The sequence below is a fragment of the Eptatretus burgeri genome, chromosome 5 (genome assembly GCF_056783735.1).
Source record: "Eptatretus burgeri isolate ZD-2024b chromosome 5, Ebu_testis_v1, whole genome shotgun sequence".
NCBI lineage: Eukaryota > Metazoa > Chordata > Myxini > Myxiniformes > Myxinidae > Eptatretus > Eptatretus burgeri.
The window spans coordinates 101783049-101802457 of record NC_140965.1 but is presented as its reverse complement, the minus strand read 5'-3'; the positions used below and the strand labels follow the sequence as shown (position 1 = coordinate 101802457).

The following is a 19409-nucleotide window of genomic DNA, read 5'->3' as shown; positions in this document are numbered from 1 at the left end:
TTTCTAGTTAAGAAGTCAGTCTTTAATTTTTGATCTTGTGGAATTAGTAGTGAATTAACTGATTACATGTCTTAGCAACAAGAAGCAAATTTAGCAGTTTGTAGAGTTTCTGAGGTCGAGTTGTGGAGTAACGATCTGAGCAAATTGTTCTCTTGAGTAATTATGGTTCCGATGGAAATGGTTCGAGTTGGATGTTGTGGAGACAAGATCTTCAGATGAAATTGAGTCAGCTGCAGACGAATATTAAAGACTATTTATCTCTGCCACCGCGGGTGGACGCAGGTTATGTTTTCACCCCTGTCTGTTTGTCTGTCTGTGAGCAGGATATCTCACAAAGTTATGGAGGGATTCAGAGAAAATTTGGTAGACAGGTTGGGTGTGTGACAGGATCAATTTCAGGACTTAGATTTTGGTGAAGCTCTGAAAAATATAATTTTCTCAGTGATTCTTCACCGTTGGGAGATGGGGCCAAAAACAACATGTAACACAATATCTCAAAACGTTTTGGACAGATTGAGATAAAACTTGGTGGACGAGTTGGTTCCATCCATCCATTGGGACCATACTCTATGCAGAGCATTGGTACTGCATAAGCAGTGTCCTTGGCTATTGGGCACAATCGTGGACGGGTCACCACTCCAACACAGTTACACAGGATACCAGCACGCTGGCACTCATTTTGTCAACCTCAGAAGGATGACAGGCAGAGTCAACTCTACCTGGTATTAATTCAACAGCCAAGTGGGATTTGAACTCAGGATCCTTGGATCCCAAGCCCACCATCCAAACCATTTAGCCAACACCAGGCATATGAGTTGGTTCTGTGAAAAGAACAAGCTGATTAGATTTTGGTTCAGGGCCTGAACCAGATCTGGCCTATCAGTGGAATACCCACCATGTACTGTTCAGCCTGACTGAGGGGTATGCACTCCACTGAGTGCCATTCCTGTTTGTTGTTGTTTTCGGATAAACCTTTAGTGATCTTGCGGCGTTCATCGAGACTAAATGGTTTTATTTTTTTGTGCACTGCAGGTTATCAGCGCTTTGTCTAAGCTTTCCCACTCTGAGCCTGTCTGCAGCCACGGCATCCGGTAGGAATGAATAAATATTTTTTGTATGAACATGTTTCGTCTTGGAAGAGTGAAAAGCAATGAAGGAATTTTTGATTATTTTGAGGTATATCGAGGTGTTTTGTTTACCTGGGTGCTGTGTGAACATTGTAATTTTTATGTTTTGAATTTATTTTCATTGTCTTCTACAGTGGCTTCCCAAACGAAGATTACACCATCGGTGAAGATGAGGGAATTTATGACAGCTTGGAGGAACTTGCAGAGTAATGTGCCATACCTGTACCTAGACAATATATCGATTTTATGCCTGGTGTAGTTTGTATGATATCTGTTCCATAAATATTCTATAGTACATCTGTACTCAAAGAATGCTACACCTGGGGTGTGTTCAGTTACCAAGTTTCTTGTGGAGTGCTCACCAAGTGGCTTAAGCAAGCACTCCATTTGAAACCGTTGATAAGGAATGGCTGGATTGGCAAGTGCTAGCTAGCTGTTTGGTAACTGAACACACCCCTGGCTAGAGTTTTTAGGAAATGTGAGGATTGAGGTTGTCACACAGCTGGGAGGGGACATTAGGATGAGTTTAAGAGAAAATATTGAAGGAGATTTGATTGAGAAACACGTAACACAGATGTTAGGTGTTGTATTGTTGTGGGCCGGGGGTCGGTGGTGAGGAGCGACTGCAAGGTGGAGCAGTAGTGTCGTCTTCACCGAGTACCCGGAATTGAAGGTCGTAACCCTTGGATAACTCCAAAGGTCACGGGTCCCTTAGCGGACCGTGGACGCCAATATTTTGACGGCGTGGGGTAGGATTAATTGCCTAATTTCAATATACCTAAGTACCCACGTCGTCTAACTACCGGGGAAAACCACACCCTCGACGGACCTCCGGCGGAACGGGCCATTTACTGAGCCCGATGCGGGTGTAAACCGAGCGGGGATTACCAAGATCCATTGGTCCAAATGAACAATTACAGCAACAAGGCCTCCCTAATTCCCAATACGCATCGTGCTAAACCAATGAAAGAAACGACAGCAACGAGCTGGTACATTTAACAACAGGATTTATTTATGAACAATAATCGGGGAGGGGAGCACACGAAGAGCAGAGTTAAAACCGAATATGCAGTCAATGTACAAGGGAGAGATACTTAAGCAATGTCTACTTATCGGACTGGCACCACACACACACACACACACACACACACACACACACACACACACACACACACACACACACACACACACACACACACACACACACACACACACACACACACACACACACACACACACACGAAATGGGGCCGGTTGCCCTTTATTGTGCCCTACAGCTTGGGAGGGAAGACGAGCTGAGGGAAGAGCCTGGTCTTGCACCTGCACACGTGGTAACGTCGATCTTGTCCGGTGGCGGGACTTGAACCTGCACCAATATACCAGGCACCGAGGGACCAAAGATTCACCCACGGACGCCAGCCAGCTCGAATAATGACGAGGCGAGGGATCACTGCGACGAGACCAGAGCCAGCGACAAGACGAGACCAGCCACGAGATGACCGTGCCGTCCCATCTATTTCTTCTTCGACCGGGGTCGGGGGGGGGGGGGACATGTCTCACGTCACCGCACCCCTCATTCGCCGGGGGAAATCGGCCGTCTCTCCGTGATTGGTCGGGGGGTGTGTTGGGGTGTCTCGATCCCCCCCCCCCCCGAAGAGACTCTGCTTCTCTTGGAGCTCATTCTGCGCACATTGGCTGAAAGGCGGCAAACGCGCTCGCACCCTTCCGATTGGCCAAAGTGTGGAGTCAGAACTTCGGTGACCGAGGGAACTCCGCCCACGTGTGTGTTCGGCACGCCATCGTGCGGGAAATGGTCCATCGTGTTTTTGTTGTTATTTTTGTGGATATAAATTCTTGAGCTAAGAAAATAACTCGCAGCACACATATGAAATTCCCATTAGACATAAGGGACGGGACCCTAACTATAAACACATACTTATCGAAATAACTGAACTGTGGGGACTGCTGACTGTCTGTGTGCACAAGGCTTCCAAATCCATAACAGTATTAAAAAGATTTCATCGCATGTTAAAAACAGAGTTTGTGAGTGATATTAAAGGTATGGAGGTAGAGGTTGGGGGGGGGGGACTACATATATATATATATATATATATATATATATATATATATATATATATATATATATATATATATATATCACAACCATTATCGAATCATCTCATGTAGATGCCAGATCAGCTGCCGCGAAAGCAAGTCGCCAGCTAAAGATCCTATGAAGAGCATAGACTGGAAAAGTGTTGTGAGATATTACAACCTCTGTGAGCAATTCACAGTAGCAGTTCATAACAGATTCTGCATCCTGCGTGATGAACTGGAGGATAACAGCAACACCTCAGTAGTGTATGACACCTTGATCACTGCCAACAAGGAGATTACTCTTGAAATGCTCCCCAAGAAAAGAAAGAGTGTTGTTGCAATAGCCACCAGCAACAGAGTCAACACGGCCAGAGAAATATTGAAGAAAGCTTCAAGGAAGCACAATGCTTGACCCACCAGAAATACTTGCAGAACCTTAGAATCCGCTAAAGCTACTTTTGATCAAGTTTACACCAAGGTCCTAGATGCCCATGTGACATCCAAGACTAACGAGCTTGACAGTTTACACCAACAAAATAAGCATGCAGCAGCTTGGCAGGTCCTGAGAGAGATCACCAATAAGAAGGCTTCTCCAGCTATCCGTATCAAAGGTAACACCATAGAGGAATGTCTAGACTGCTGGTTTAAACATTTTAGCAATCTTCTAGGCAAACCTGAGCAGAACACCAGTACTGACGATCCATTCTTCAATCACAAAGTTGTTGACATTCTTCCCATCAAGACCGGTCCGTTCTCTACGGAGGAACTCCAGAAATGCCTGAGAAAGCTCAAACGATCCAAGACTCCTGGCCCAGACAACATTCCAGCTGTTGTCTGGAAGAGCTCATTTTTTCGTCAAGAGCTGCTCGACTTTTGCAACGAAACCTTTTGAGGCAACAAACCAGCGACCTTCTCCAAATTTGCCATCATCCCTCTGCCTAAAAAAGGCAACCTCTCTCTTCCGTCTAATTACAGAGGTATAACATTGTCACCTCGAGCTTCAAAAATCTACAATTTTATGCCGCTTAATATGATTACCCCTCATCTCGATCCTATTCTCCGATGCAATCAGAATGGTTTCCGGAAAGGCAGATCTACAACACCTCAGATTCTTGCCTTAAGGAGGATCATACAAGAACTAAAGATCTCGAAGCAGAAAGCAAGCTTAGTATTTGTGGATATCTCCAAGGCTTTTGGCAGCATCAACAGGAAGGTCATGCTTCAAATTATTTTGATCTATGGCATCCTGGAAGAAACAGTGCAAGCAATTGCCATAATGTACAACATCCTCTCTAGCTATGTTCAAAGTATGGATGGCCCAACCAAGGAGTTTCTCACAACTCCAGGCATCCTCCAAGGGGACACCCTTGCTCCTTATCTTTTTGTTATAGTTGTGGATTACATTCTCAGGCAGTCAGTAGAAACCATGAAAGAGAAAGAAATTGACATCAAGCCAAAAAGATCAAATGGTGACAGAGATAAGCATCTCACAGACCTTCTAATTTCTGTTGAGGATGCTTCAGCTAAGGTCGGTCTGTTTCTAAATCCCAAGCAAACAGAATACATGACAGTAAATGAGGATGCTGATCATCTACCAATCTTTTCCAAGGATGGCTCACAACTAAATGAAGACAAAGACTTTAAGTACTTCGGGTCTTATGTGGCTGACTCCAAGAAGGACTTCATATCACGCAAAGGTCAAGCCTGGAGTGCATTTCACAGGCTGCAGCACATCTGGCAGTCTGACATTTCAAGATCTACCAAACTCACATCCTTTAGAGCTTGCATAGAGAACATACTCTTATATGGATCAGAGACACGGACCATGAAGAAGGCCCTGCAGAACCGGCTCGATGGCACATATACTCGGCTTCTTATGAGAGTTCAGAACATCAGCTGGCGGGAACACAGAACGCAGAGATCTACGGAGACATACCACCCATTTCTACCATCGTAGCTCGTCGCAGAACACGTTTTGCTGGTCACTGTTTCCTCGCCAAAGACCAAATTATATCTGACATGATCTGCTTGAGATTACCTTGCCCAACCAGAGGAAGAAGGCCACCGAACTACATCGACTGCATAGCAAGGGATATCCAGCATGACATAGCGGACTTGCAGACACTGATGATGGACAACGACTCGTGGCGCGGAATTGTGATGCGTCCGCTGATGCGATGACTCTATCTCGGATGCGTCCGCTGAGTAGTATATATATATATATATATATATACATGGACCCTCTCCCCCTTCACCCCCCCCCCACCCGTACATGATATATAACACACACACACACACACACACACACACACACACACACACACACACACACACACACACACACACACACACACGGATTATTGAATCTACTCACGGTGTAATATAAAGGTTATCACTATATCATTCAGCGTATAAGCATAACATTGAAAAAGCTTAACGATGTGAGATATAAAATATAATTGATGGATATTGTACTCCTTAATAGAAGCTAAAACATTTCTGACTGTTTTTTGTCTTCTCTGCACACAGCCAATATGAACTGGATGAAGAAGATGACATTTACTCAATGCCGGCAGATGATTGTGATGAGATATATGAGGATGTTATGAGGAAAACCATTGGAAAGCCGAAACCCACTGTAAGGCAAATTAGGTTAAGGTTCGGGTTTTATTAGGGTTTTAGGGTTCGGGTTCACCCACCTCCTTTTCTTTTTCAATACCCTTCATTCCTGTCATCTGTGCCCCCTGATTTGGGTTAGATTTCATTTTTGAACTCTTTTTCCAAGACATTTTCAAACAAACTAAAGCTACGTCTCATCCCATAATTAATGTAACTTTCAACAGCATCAGATCAACATGCACCCAAGTGCCAACAAAACAAACAAGATGGTGATCATTAGTTCAGTGTTTTATGACATTGACCGATTATGGTAAATTATTATGATGATGAGGGATTTTTACTTTCGCTTACTTCCTGCAGCTTGGACACATGAAGCAAGAAGACAAGAGAAGTTGCTGCTTGAACGAGCTCATTGAAACCGAGCAACGTTATGTCGAAACATTAGAAAGCATTGATACGGTAAACACACGAGAGACACTAGAAAGTATTGAGCATTTAAACACACCAGAATGTTCTTACAACCCCATGGAGACGAGCAACAATACTGGCTATACTGTCGGACCCTAATATTCGCGGATTCGACATTCGCGGACCCCTCGTATTCTTGGTTCATGAAATCTGGCCTCCTCCTACATTTGCAGACCCCTCGTATTCTTGGTTCATGAAATGTGACCTCCTTCTACATTTGCAGACCCCTCGTATTCTTGGTTCATGAAATGTGACCTCCTTCTACATTTGCAGACCCCTCGTATTCTTGGTTCATGAAATGTGACCTCCTTCTACATTTGCAGACCCCTCTTATTCTTGGTTCATGAAATGTGACCTCCTTCTACATTCGTGGCCCTGTGCTTCGCGTATTCGCGGTTTTCGCCAGATTTTTGATTTTCCCTTATGAATCACGAACCACTGGGAACCAATCCCCCTTTTCCCCATTCAATCAATGCCCCGGCATTCGCAGATTCGACATTCACTGCATTTTTCAGGAATACATCCCCCACAAATGTCGGGGTCTGACAGTACTGGAGCCGAGAAAAGATCCCACTAACTCCAAGAGCTTCTGGCCCATCTCCCTGCTTTATCACTTGTACAAACTCTTCAAGAGACTCATTCTAAATCATATAGCCACCTTTGTGGATCAGCATCTCATCCCTGAGCAAGCAGGTTTTAGACATCGAAGGTCCTGCACAAGCTAGCTCCTGAATCCCACCCAATTCATTGAGGATGGTTATGAGAAAGGGCTGATAACTGATGCTGCCCAAGTTGTTGACCTGTCTGTGGAATAAGAAACAGTCAACCACAGGATTCTAGCACAGAAGTTATTCCAGATAACAAAAGATGAAAGACTGACAGAACTGATTGAAAACATGCTGGCCAGTGGATGTTTCTCTGTGGACCTCAGAGGTAATCATAGCAGAAGGCATGGACAGAAGAATGGACTCCCTCAAGGCAGTGTTCTTACTGCCTTACTGTTTATTGTGTACACAAATGACCAACCCATACATCCAAGTACCATGTGTTTCCTGTGTGCCGATGATCTATGCATTGCACCCCAGGATCAATCTTCTGGAAAGGTGGAGCAGTCCTTCACGAACTAACTCTATCTATCTGGATTAACCAATTACTAAGCCATCAACCACTTACGGGCTAATCCAGAGAAGGTACAAATCAGTGCTTCATCTTAACGACAGGGATGCAAACCGAAAGCTGAATGTATGGTGGGATGGGAGAAGACTAACCCAAAACCCCAAGTCAATATATCTTGGAGTTACTCTGGACTACTACAAAGATCATGTCATCACGACAAAGGTGAAGATAAAAGCAGGAAACAAAATCTCGAGGAAGCTGACCAACTCAAAATTTGGAACAGTCCCAGGGACCATGCAAAGTATTGCCCTTTCCCTGTGCTATTTGGCAGCTGAATAGGTTTAACCTGTTTGGGGTCATTCCTCAAATGCCATGAAGATGGATCCAGCCCTCAACAGAGCCTGCAGGCTATTTCTGGTTGCCTTAAACAAATTCGAGTGGAAGACCTCTATTTGTTATGTGGTGTTGATCCACCTCCGATCAGCAGGGCAGTCTACAAACAAATAGAACTAGAGTGAAGTCGATGGCGTGCCATCGCAAATTCCCACACTTCCCACCGAAAGTATATTTGAAAGATGTTCCACCAGAAACAACCCAATATCAACTTTTGAGGATTTTTTTTTCTTTTTTGACCCTTGTGACCCTAAGTCCCTACCTCCTGGGGGTCAAATCTAAACAATCATTACTTTTTCATGTGTCCTCCAATGTTGAATGCATGTAAAAAGTTTAATTTAAAAAATGTTTTTTAAAATGTGCCTCAAATTGCATTTTTTGGTGTTTGACCTTTTGACCCCGCCCCAGGGGATGGGGTTAAAAACGACACTGCTCTTACACCTTCTTGCCATGCGTCGATCATAACTACCAAGTTTGGTGAATTTTTGCACAACTGTTTAGGAGCCGATCGCGTGACGGACAGACAAACCGACAGACAGGCAGACAGAAAGACAAAGCCGATTACAATATTTCATCATTTTTTGCTTCGGTTGTTTTATACTGAATGGAAAACCTGATGGGAAGGCATGGCGATTGTGAATTTTACACTTTTACACTGAAGATGCTTTTGGCTTACCAAAATGGCGGACATATGACTGTTTCTTCATGTTATTATTGTGGGTGGTGTCAGGCCAGCTGTCCCAGCCAATGGGTATATCGAGTGGACGTACATGCACACAAACGCTTGCTCCATAATGTGTAGATTGTACATGATATACACGTAATTGCATTTAAAGTAAATTATCTCACCAACTGGATGGAAGTTGAAAAAACGGGCTCCATTCGTTTTTGCGCATTGACGTCATGAATCATCATGACTTGTTTCAACACTATCCGTTGAGCTGCCCAGGAGGAGTCTGGAAAAAAAACCTAAAAATTGCTAATGAACCCACTGCCTGACTGACTGACTGATTGAAGGACATCTTTATGGTTTTAAGAGCTGGCTGACTCCATCGTCAATGAACTAAAGAACCAAGCAGGAATGTAACTCTCACCACCCACTCTTCAAACACAACTAAACAAGCCGGTAGGCGACATGGGTGGTCGCTACATAATTGCATACTAGTCATACAGTTTTTGACGGATCGTGCTGAAATTTTTTGACAAAGAGGTTGATTATAGTGCGCATAAAACCCTGGAAGCCGATTTTTGATATTCGAAAAAATATATTTTTTAGGATTTTTCAAAAATTTCAAAGTCCCGTTGCTAGGCAACAGTGGTGTCCATAGCAACGGTGCCCAAAAGCATACAACTAGATCCTGGTGTGAACCTACCTGTCAAGTTTCATCAAAATTGCTTGATTCCTTTGGCCGCCAGAGCTGTCCATTACAAACAAACATACATACAAGCCGGTAGGCGACATGGGTGGTCGCTACATAATTGCATATTAGTCATACAGTTTTCGACGGATCGTGCTGAAATTTTTTGACAAAGAGGGTGATTATAGTGTGCATAAAAGCCTGGAAGCTGATTTTTTATTTTCGAAAAAAGTTATTTTTTAGGATTTTTCAAAAATTTCAAAGTCCCGTTGCTAGGCAACGGTGGTGTCCATAGCAACGGTGCTCAAAAGCATACAACTAGATCCTGGTGTGAACCTACCTGTCAAGTTTCATCAAAATCGGTTGATTCCTCTGGCCGCCAGAGCTGTCCATTACATACAGACATACAAACAAACATACATACATACAGACAGACGGAAAAGTGAAAATAAGGGTACTCAAGCCACCACCCAACAAGCCGGAAGGCTACATGGGTGGTCACTACATAATTACATACTAGTCATATAGTTTTTGACGAATCGGGCTGAAAATTTTTGACAGAGGTTGATTATAGTCCGCATAAAAGCCTGGAAGCCGATTTTTGATTTTCGAAAAAATATATTTTTTAGGATTTTTCAAAAATTTCAAAGTCCCGTTGCAGGCAACGGTGGTGTCCATAGCAACGGTGCTCAAAAGCATATAACTAGATCCTGGTATGAATCTACCTGCTAAGTTTCATAAAAATCGGTTGACTCCTCTGGCCTTCAGTGCTGTCCATTACATACAGACATACAAACAAACAAACAAACATACAGACAGATGGAAAAAGTGAAAATAAGGGTACTCTAGCAACCACCCAACAAACATACAGACAGACGGAAAAACTGAGAATAAGGGTAGTCTAGCGCGACCACCCAACATATATACATACAAATATACAAACATACAGACAGATGGAAAAACTGAGAATAAGGGTAGTCTCGCAGCGACCACCCAACACCCAAGAGGTTGAAGTCCATAAATAGTTTCCTTCATCCTGTTCATCCCAGAGATGGTAACCCCTACAGCTGCAGGAGAGATTATTTGTCAACACACCGACAATGAAGACTTCACAAGCTGTCACTTGACCATGAGGAGTCCCTACCAAAGGGCACCAGTGAGACATTGCCAACCTGGCTATGTCTCAGTAGCCTCAGGACTGGGGTTGGATGCAGGAGAGCTCTTATGCAGAAGTAGGGATATAATCGAAATGGTCCTGTCGATTGTAACTGTGGAGAAGCTCCTCAAACAATGGAGCATCTCTGAGATTGCCCTCTCTTACCAGAGCCCTGCAGACCAGATGATCTGAATGTTTCCAATTCCGATACCACAGCTTGTGTTTTGCAGTGGCTGTGAAATGTGTAGTGACACGAGAAGAAGTAGACACACTAGAAACGCTGGAGTTTCCGGACTGGAGTCGGAGACTCAGACTCGAGTTTAACTGGATTCATTTTTTTGACTTACAACTTCAATGTGACGCGGAAAAAATAACTTGGGATTGACTTGAGACTTGGTGTTTTGAACTTTTGACTTGCTTGTCCCTTGACCCCAATAATTCCTTGACCGTTTTTACAGCCATTTTTCCCTGCTGTGCAGGGGTTTGGCTTTTTCTTGAGGCAATGTTTTATGGCCGGATGCCCTTCCTGACGCCAACCCTGGTCGCCTCTTACGACACACAGGGATATGGTATACCTATTCTAACCGGGGCATACACCGGGACCAGTACACTGGCACTCATTTCGCCGACCTCGGAAGGATGACAGGCTGAGTCAACCCCCTGGTGTTAATTCAGCAGCCAACGGGACTTGAACTCAGGACACTGGGATCCCAAGCCGCCACCCTAACCACTAAGCTAACACCAGGCTCAACCCCAATAATTCCTTCTAAAAATTTTTTTTTAACTCCAGCAAACGGTGCCGCAGCACGCTACATTCAGCTTGCATGTGCACATATTACATGTTAGCTGATCCGATCTGTCACCACTCGCTCCTCGCAACTCCACTGTGATCGGTGAATATCCTTCCTGCTTCATCCACAAAAATCTTCAAATTTATTTTTTACAGTCGACGTACTGCATACTCAGCATGTAGGAAACAAAATGCATGGGGACAGTACATTGTACTGATACCATCATACTGACTCTTATTCTTCTGAACAATCAATCCATCAAATATAAAGCCTCGGAAGAAGAAAGTTACGTGTAAGAACGAACACTATTTCTGAGTGTTCATTCTTACACTATTTCCGAGTCTTCAATGAACCCACCTTAACACTATTTCTGAGCTAAGGCCTGATGTTTCAAGATACAGCACCTTACTTCTATATAAAATAAACCCTTGTGTGTCTGTCATGGCCAAGCTGTTTTACATTTTTGTTAACTGTCTCTGTGTGTGTCTCTCTCTCTCTCTCTCTCTCTCTCTCTCTCTCTCTCTCTCTCTCTCTCTCTCTCTCTCTCTCTCTCTCTCTCTCTCTCTCTCTCTCTGTCTCTGTCTCTGTCTCTGTCTCTGTCTCTGTCTCTGTCTCTGTCTCTGTCTCTGTCTCTGTCTCTGTCTCTGTCTCTGTCTCTGTCTCTGTCTCTGTCTCTGTCTCTCTCTGTCTCTCTCTCTGTCCTTTTCATGAACTGGCTGGCCAGGCCTGATGTTTGACTGAAAGTGGAAGGAATTTGTTATTTTTCCAGGGTGCCGGACTACCGGCGATGACTCCCCTACTCCCCTACTCCTCATGAAGGAAATGTGGGATCTTTAATGTTCACCAACAACCAGTGCAGGCAGATGAGTCCTTCCAATGGATGGTGCAGACGTTGATGGATATCACTGTATGTGAAACACCAGGGTGACAGTTTATAGGTTGATGGAGATCGAAACCCAGGCGAGACAGCTCAAAGGTACCATGAAGTCGACACCATCTTGCCAGCCTTGTGACTTGGCAGGTTCCACCAATGAGAGTACTTACAATCATACACAGTGACAATAATGATATATTTAGATCTTTCATGTTAATGCAACATGTATTTGGGTCGACTCTACAGTTGTTTCAGTATCTAGATTTGTTGGAGCCAGAATTATTTTTGGAATGATGTGGAGGAATTTCTCGATTTGTCAACAGGTTAGCATAAAGTGAGATACAGGATATCATCAATGGCAACTGTAAGGTTGGCCTGTTTTATCATTTTTTCTGAAATGGTGACTCATTAGGTTGAGAACTCGTTACCCCACTCACGCGAGGCGAAAAGCTGGGTAAAGCAATTGGTTCACTTTGTCTGTTTGTCTGTCTGTCGTCTGTCTGTCCAAAAACACCAGTTTATGTTTGAGGAACAACTTAATTTCAATTGTATATTATATTTTGAGCACAAATCAGAAAACGAACCTTCAGGTTAACAGTACTTTGGCTCTGAATCCGTCCCGATCACACTTGTGCAGAGAGGAGTGAGATAATCATTTTACTCTGTCTGTATGGTAGTCAAACAAAATTGAAAATCATTCCAAACAAGAAACTTACTGTTTTTAAGGAAAACATAAAGGACACAAACAACAGGCATGGATAACTAATTTAACACGTTAAATCAGGTGGTATCAAAGATGCTGTATCAATAGTGGTAAACTTCTGATTCAATGGCTTCTTTGTTTTCCTTACAGCTTTTAAAACTCTTATTTTCTTTAAATACGCGACTTTTCAAATGATGTAATCCACCCTGGAATGCTCGATGCACATGCTCAGAACCCCCAGGAAATTACCACGTTCAGTCTTTCTCTGACCTTTAAAATCTTTATTTTATTTCAATAGAGTTATAAACTTGAACATTGCAGAACACAAATTGCCTTTTTTTGCACTTTCAAAACCCTTCCGGTTAGCAGTGATTGCAGAAAAATATTACGGCATTTTACGTCATCACGACCAATAAAATTTTCCGCTCGTAGACTCCACCCATGTCCTTGTTTCTCAAGATAGCATGGGGGTAAGGTGATCTATGAACTCTCAAGTTTAATGTATGTATTTTTTATCCATTGTCTACTAATGTCCTTGCAATTCACATCAAACTAAATTTCTGTTAACTTGTGTTTTTGGTCTGCAGGAGATTTATCTGCAAATGTTATTAATGATGATCCTTGGATCAATGTGAGATTATTAAAAGCATTTTTGAAAATGTAATACAAGGTATTTTAACAAGCATTTGTAAAATGCAATAAAGATAAGTATTAGAGTGCAATCCTGGATTCTCGTCGATCACTTGAAGTTTCACATCGATCTGTTAAGCGGTTCTGGAGAAGAAGATTTAAAAAAAAAATGTTTTTCATTCAATACAATATGGCCATCAGACCATGTGACTTATGATATCATAAATTTATTTCTTCACTCACATCGGGTCATAGATGAGATATATGACGTTTGAGATTTTTCGAATAAGGATTTCAATTCAACCAATTATGCTTGTAATACCACTTCACCGATGACGTAATCGTGATCACACTATGTACCCCATGGGGGAGTTGATGACATATTCCAAGTTTCCTTTTTTTTTTTTTTTGTTGAGCGGTTTTGGAGAAGATGTCCAAATTATTTCCTTCATTCCAATATGGCTGCCAGATCATGTGACCCATGACATCAGGGTTATCAAGTAAATATTCTCCATGGGGAGTCCCTCCAATGTTTAACGTTTCACATCGATTGGACAAGCGGTTGCAGAAGAAATAAGAATGAAAACGAAAATATTTAGATGTGGACCCACACACACACAAGACAGATAGACAGACAGACAGACAGACAAGGGCATTACAACGGTCTCGCAACCTCTTTGGGGCGAGACTAATAATCGTGCTTTATGAATACAACGATGTCAGTTGTTTGGAAGTTTGAGTGCGTCCTTTAATTTTCGTTTATACCTTTTCAGTGTTTTCTGCGACCGATGCGGCGACATCTATCGAGCAAGGAGGTACAGTCAATTTTCAGCAACATAGAGGTGAGAGACCGAGAATCGTATGAATGGACTATTTTGGGTGAGTTTCAAATCTGCATCATTGATGAGTTCTCTTTATGAATGATTATCCTCTGTGCAGGATCTCCTTCAGTTGCACCTTAATTTCTTTAATGAAATCGGATTTTCAGTGCGGCAAAATGGCCATAACCTGCACCAGGTTTTCCTTAACTTCAAACAACGGTATGTGGGAGGGTTTTTTGGTAATTGCAACCCCGGAATAACCCCCGCAACATAAAATAACGTGCAATGATCACACCACCAACAACAAAAAGATTCATGAAAATAGTTGTGCATGTGTTGGGATTCATAGCGATTTTCTTCTGTTGTTGTATCCTGAAGTTTTATTCATTCCGACATGTTCATGCTGTCGAACGTAGTTACCAAAGGTATCACCTGGTCGGTGTCCTCCCTCCAGGTTCGTGCTGTATGGACCCTACTGCAGCCAGCTGGAGACTGCCCAGCATTGTGTGGAAGAAATTTGCTCTCACAAGGACGAACTCAAAATCAAACTGGAGGTGTGTTCTTCCACTCACAGGTTCCGAGACTCAGGTGTAGATTCCCCCAAAACTGGTTGCTTTATCTATTTTACCATAATCACGTGACTCGATGCACAATTTGATTGGACAAATCGAGCAGTGAGTGATTTTTTTTCCCAAACTGATGCATTAGTGGAAAGTCTGGAATTTAGGGGGAAAGGCGAGGGGGGAGGGCTTTCAGCCAATCTCACTTTCAAGCAGTAATCATGTGATCACCACGATTACTACCCCGTGCGTACGAAGCAAAAAGCAGGGTTAATCAATTGGTTTCCTTCGTCTGTCTGCCTGACTGTCTGTCCACAAACGTTAGTTTACGATCGAGGAACACCTTAATTTAAATTGAATGTTATATTTTGAACACCAATCGGAACTTAAATTTGAAGACGAACCCGCACTTTAGCAGTACTTTGGTCCCGGATTCATCCCGATTGTACACGTGCACTTGGACAAAACCTTCCAGTACTCAGCCAAAATATTACAGCATTTTATGTCATCACGACCAATCAAATTTCCGCTCGCAGATCCCCGCCCATGTCCTTGTTTCTCAAGACTGCGCGGGGTCAGGTGTTCTATGAACTCTTTCAGTTTATCATGTTCGAACATTTTTTTTTCCTAATCATCTTGTTTAGGAATGGAACACACCTCCAGATATTTGAGGATATTAAAATATCTTTCATGAATTGGTCCCTTGATTGAGTGAGGCTCCAGATAACACGTCCTTTTCATTCTTTCCATCACATTTGAGAGTCTTTCTCAGGCTATCATGAACATGTGCATCACGTGTGTGTCCACCGTGTGGTTACCGCGTACACAGGAGTGTGCACAGCGTGCGAATGGAGGAAAGTTCATGCTGCGAGACTTACTGGTGGTACCGATGCAGAGGGTTCTGAAATACCATTTGCTTCTCAAGGTTTGTGTTGTAACCTGTTTGTCTTTCATTTTGTCTATTTATCTTTCTGATTATCTTGTCTGGCTGCCTCTATGTCCCTTTCTTCCTCTGGAATTAGTTTTACCATCATGCTAACTATGGTATGTTTTATTATCTTCTCTTCCTTTGTTTTTTTTTTTCCTAATTCGCTCTTATCATTCTATTCATTTCCAATTGTCGACTACTACACTCTCCTTTAGCACGTATTGAGTGACGTTCAAAATGTTCTCAGAATGAGAGACTCCACATGAGGCCAAGACATGCCAACAATTTTGGATTTTCGATATTTTGTTTTATAATTAATAGGAAAAGACACAAATGTATATTTAATTTGATATATACAGTCCTGCTTGTTATACTTTTTTTTGGCATGTGACTATTGTATCTTGTTTGTGTAACTTTTTCAACATCCCAGGTGTGTTCATTGCCAGTTGTCCCGTTTTCTCTCGTGCATTTTGAAAAATGTAACATTAGTTTGGAATAACAGCTTTTCCAGGATACTTTATCACTGATTTATAATTGTGCAGAAAAAGGGGAGAGAAACTAAATCAGTAGGCAATGCAATTAAGGTAAGGATTTGGCAAAGTATTATGATGACTACTCGTCCTATTACAACTACTACTACTGTTATAATGCCCCAATGATTCACACATCAATGTGGGCTCAGCTGGGTGGGGGGGGGGGGTTCGAGAATAAGCCTGGTGTTGGCTTAGTGGTTAAGGTGGTTGGCTTATGATCTTAGGGTCCTGAGTTTGAGCCCTTGTTTTTCCGTTGAATTATCACCAGGTGGGGTTTACTCAGCCTGTCATCCTTCCAAGGTTGGTGAAATGAGCATCAGCTTATTGGTAATCGGGGAATTGCATCAGTAGCATAGCTGTGCATCCAACCAATGATGCAACTAGCAGCCACGGGCTACACATGAAGAAGAAGAAGAAGGTGGGGGAATATATTTGATTCTAGTCTTTCATGAATCACCTGGCCAGGTCGGACTTTCAACTGAAGGTAACTTTGGCAGGAATTTGTAATCTCTTCAAGGTGCAGGTGATAACTCGCTTTATCTTCTTGAATAACACAGTCTTACCTTTAACGTCAACCAACAACCAATTCTGGCAAATGGGTCTTCCAGGTTAACGTCCCTCCGATGGACGGCACACACATTGATGCTTCGCCCTGCATGTGAAACACCAGGTTGACAGTTTATATCTGGATCTCAGTTCAAACCCAGGCAATGCCATTCGAATACCTACGTCTCAGCTATCCTGCCAGACCAATTTAGCAAACACACGACTTACAGAAGAAAAGGAGGCAGGCAAAGAAATCAGTTGGCAGTGATAAAATAGTGTCTGAAAATGAAAACTGTACCACCGTCAGGGGAGAAAATGGTTATCGAGAAGGGCGAGGAGTTCTTCCGATTTGATGATGTTCCATGTTGCACTAAATTGAACGTATGGAACATCTCAGTTCTGGTGAACTTGCGGAGTGTAGTCTTTACGGGGTGATGAGATCCGTTATCCACAAGCCTGGTGATGCGCACAGGTGAGCTTGAAGCTTCCATGTTTTTAAATTTTCTGATAAATTAATTTCCCTTTCGGCCTACCCATTTCATCAATCGCTTGATCGTTGACCAATCATGGGGTTAGACAAAATTAGTATTTGTACATCACGTCGCTTCTTTGCTCCCTTTGTGTCGTGCGGTTTAGTGCCCGGTGACGAGCCCTGTATTTCAAACTTGACGAGGAAGCCTGAAGGCAGAAAAAGTGGCTTCTTGTACAATCACACGTCGTCAGCCTTTGGGGGAGGACAGGGTGTACGCGTAATGGTTTGACAAGCCTTATCATGTGTTTGTGTGACCGGGTCTTCGGGGTATAAAGCTTGCGTTCAATCAAATGCTTCAAAACTTTCTTTTACATGAAAAGACATTTGTCAATTGAGAAACATATCTCTATCTCTCTCAGTATGTATGCTTTTGGGTACAGTAAGCTTTAAAAAAAAGAATAACTCTTCCTTTTCTACCCTTTACGGAAGTGTATTTTCTTCCATTATTACAAAGCTTCCCCTTCTGTGACCCTCACTTCTCTCTTTTTTTTGTGCTTACTGTGAACATGCCACAGATAAACCTTCCTCTTGCACATTATCTTTGCCCCTTGTCCTCAACAGGAACTTCTATCTCATACTAGCTCTCCGACTGATAAAGAACATCTTCGAACGGCTCTCGATGCTATGAAGGTGAGAAGGTTTGATCTGTGAGCGAGAACGAGTCAAACGCGTTTTTTGGGTACACCTGCAGACGGCATCAATTTCGTACAGGCTCCATTGGGAAATCTGGAAGCCTGCACATCCGTCATCATGTATGATGGAGAAAATACATCTTTGGAACATTATCATAACGCTGTAAAATGAAATCACACTTGTGCTATTTTTGCAGAACTAGGTGTCTGTTTGTGCAGGGAAATAGTGTACAAGGAAGCAGTGGAATGACTGCAAGCCATTGGATAATTAATCCACACGCATGCTGTATAAGCTGTCGGTGTAAAAATGGCAGAACCAGTTTTATTGCTCCTGACGAATCATGTTAAAATATTTGAGGATATCAAAATATCTTGCATGAAGAGAGAAAGGACAAGTCTGAAGACGACGATGGTTCACGAGCGGTATTTGACGATGCAGATCGTTTCAGTAGTCAAGGAGGATGAGACAATGTGATAATTTTTGACCAAGTTATAAAAATGATCAACATGATGTGGTACGAGTGACGGGTTATTAGCAGAAAAATGTCGAAAACCCGGTTTCGTTCAACAACTTTCAAAATTTGACTTTTGCATAACCTTTAAAGGTCACAAAACAATGTTGTGGAGATTAAAATAAGGAAACAGGATACGTGCTATAGCTTATTGGAGTTAGTTCGTCGAAGAAGGTCGAAAACCCGGTTTGATTCCCACAACTTTGAAAATTTGACCTTTGTGGCCTTTAAAGGTCAAAGGTCAAGGATTATGACCTTTGGTGCAAAACTTCCTCTGGAACATTCCAGGAACAATATAATGTCATATAGGCTATATGGCATTTCGCACTCCTCGGATTATCCATAGTTTGATGAAATCAGCGTAAAAACAAACTTGAAGGGGGCACCACAGGCAAGGTGTTCGAGAAAGAGCAAAATGGCTTCCAGACTTTAGGTGGGGAATGGGGAATGGGTTGCCGAGCAGGACTGCTGGTATTGCGACAATCGTAGGTGTCGAGAAACGGTGTTTGTATTGATTTCGCGTGAACGGTACCGATTTTGAAGGTTTTTCGGTTGTTGCTAGGGAACCAAAGCGTCCCTAGCAACCATCACAATTTCCAAAGCACTAGGTCATAAGATGTACCTTCCACCCGAGTTTGGTCAAAATCCGCCCACGTTTACTAGCAATTATGCTGATGACAAACGAACAAACATCCAAGCAAACAGACAGAATTACTGACAATAAGGGTCACCTATTTCGGCGACCCAATATATACATATATTTGAGAGTGGAACTTTCAGCTTGGGTTACACTCTGAAAAACACCGTACCTCCCACTGATAGAAGTAGTGTTAGCTGCTGCACTGCTAACTGTACTATCGGTCAGCCCATACAAACTTTAGAAACCTTTTCTCCAATTCCATCCACCCCTTGGGCAGAAAATTAATCCACAGGTGCATTTCTGGCTCATTGACCCCTTTCACCTTGGATTGCCTCTCCCCCCACTGCCTCCACCCCACCAAGAGGTGATCAGG

At 42.8% G+C, this 19409-nt stretch overlaps 1 protein-coding gene across 3 annotated transcripts in view; it reads left to right on the top strand.

Annotated features, from left to right (window-relative positions):
* The window catches only part of LOC147027074 (guanine nucleotide exchange factor VAV2-like), a 141359-nt gene that overhangs the window by 101971 nt on the left and 19979 nt on the right, over positions 1–19409 (top strand). For all 3 annotated transcript variants that reach the window (XM_085883232.1, XM_085883231.1, XM_085883230.1), the window contains 9 exons: positions 1033–1091; positions 1262–1333; positions 5754–5862; positions 6204–6302; positions 14106–14174; positions 14272–14372; positions 14608–14707; positions 15543–15638; positions 17814–17882. In XM_085883232.1, the coding sequence (XP_085739358.1) occupies positions 1033–1091; positions 1262–1333; positions 5754–5862; positions 6204–6302; positions 14106–14174; positions 14272–14372; positions 14608–14707; positions 15543–15638; positions 17814–17882 (774 nt within the window). The remainder of the gene's footprint in view (positions 1–1032; positions 1092–1261; positions 1334–5753; positions 5863–6203; positions 6303–14105; positions 14175–14271; positions 14373–14607; positions 14708–15542; positions 15639–17813; positions 17883–19409) is intronic.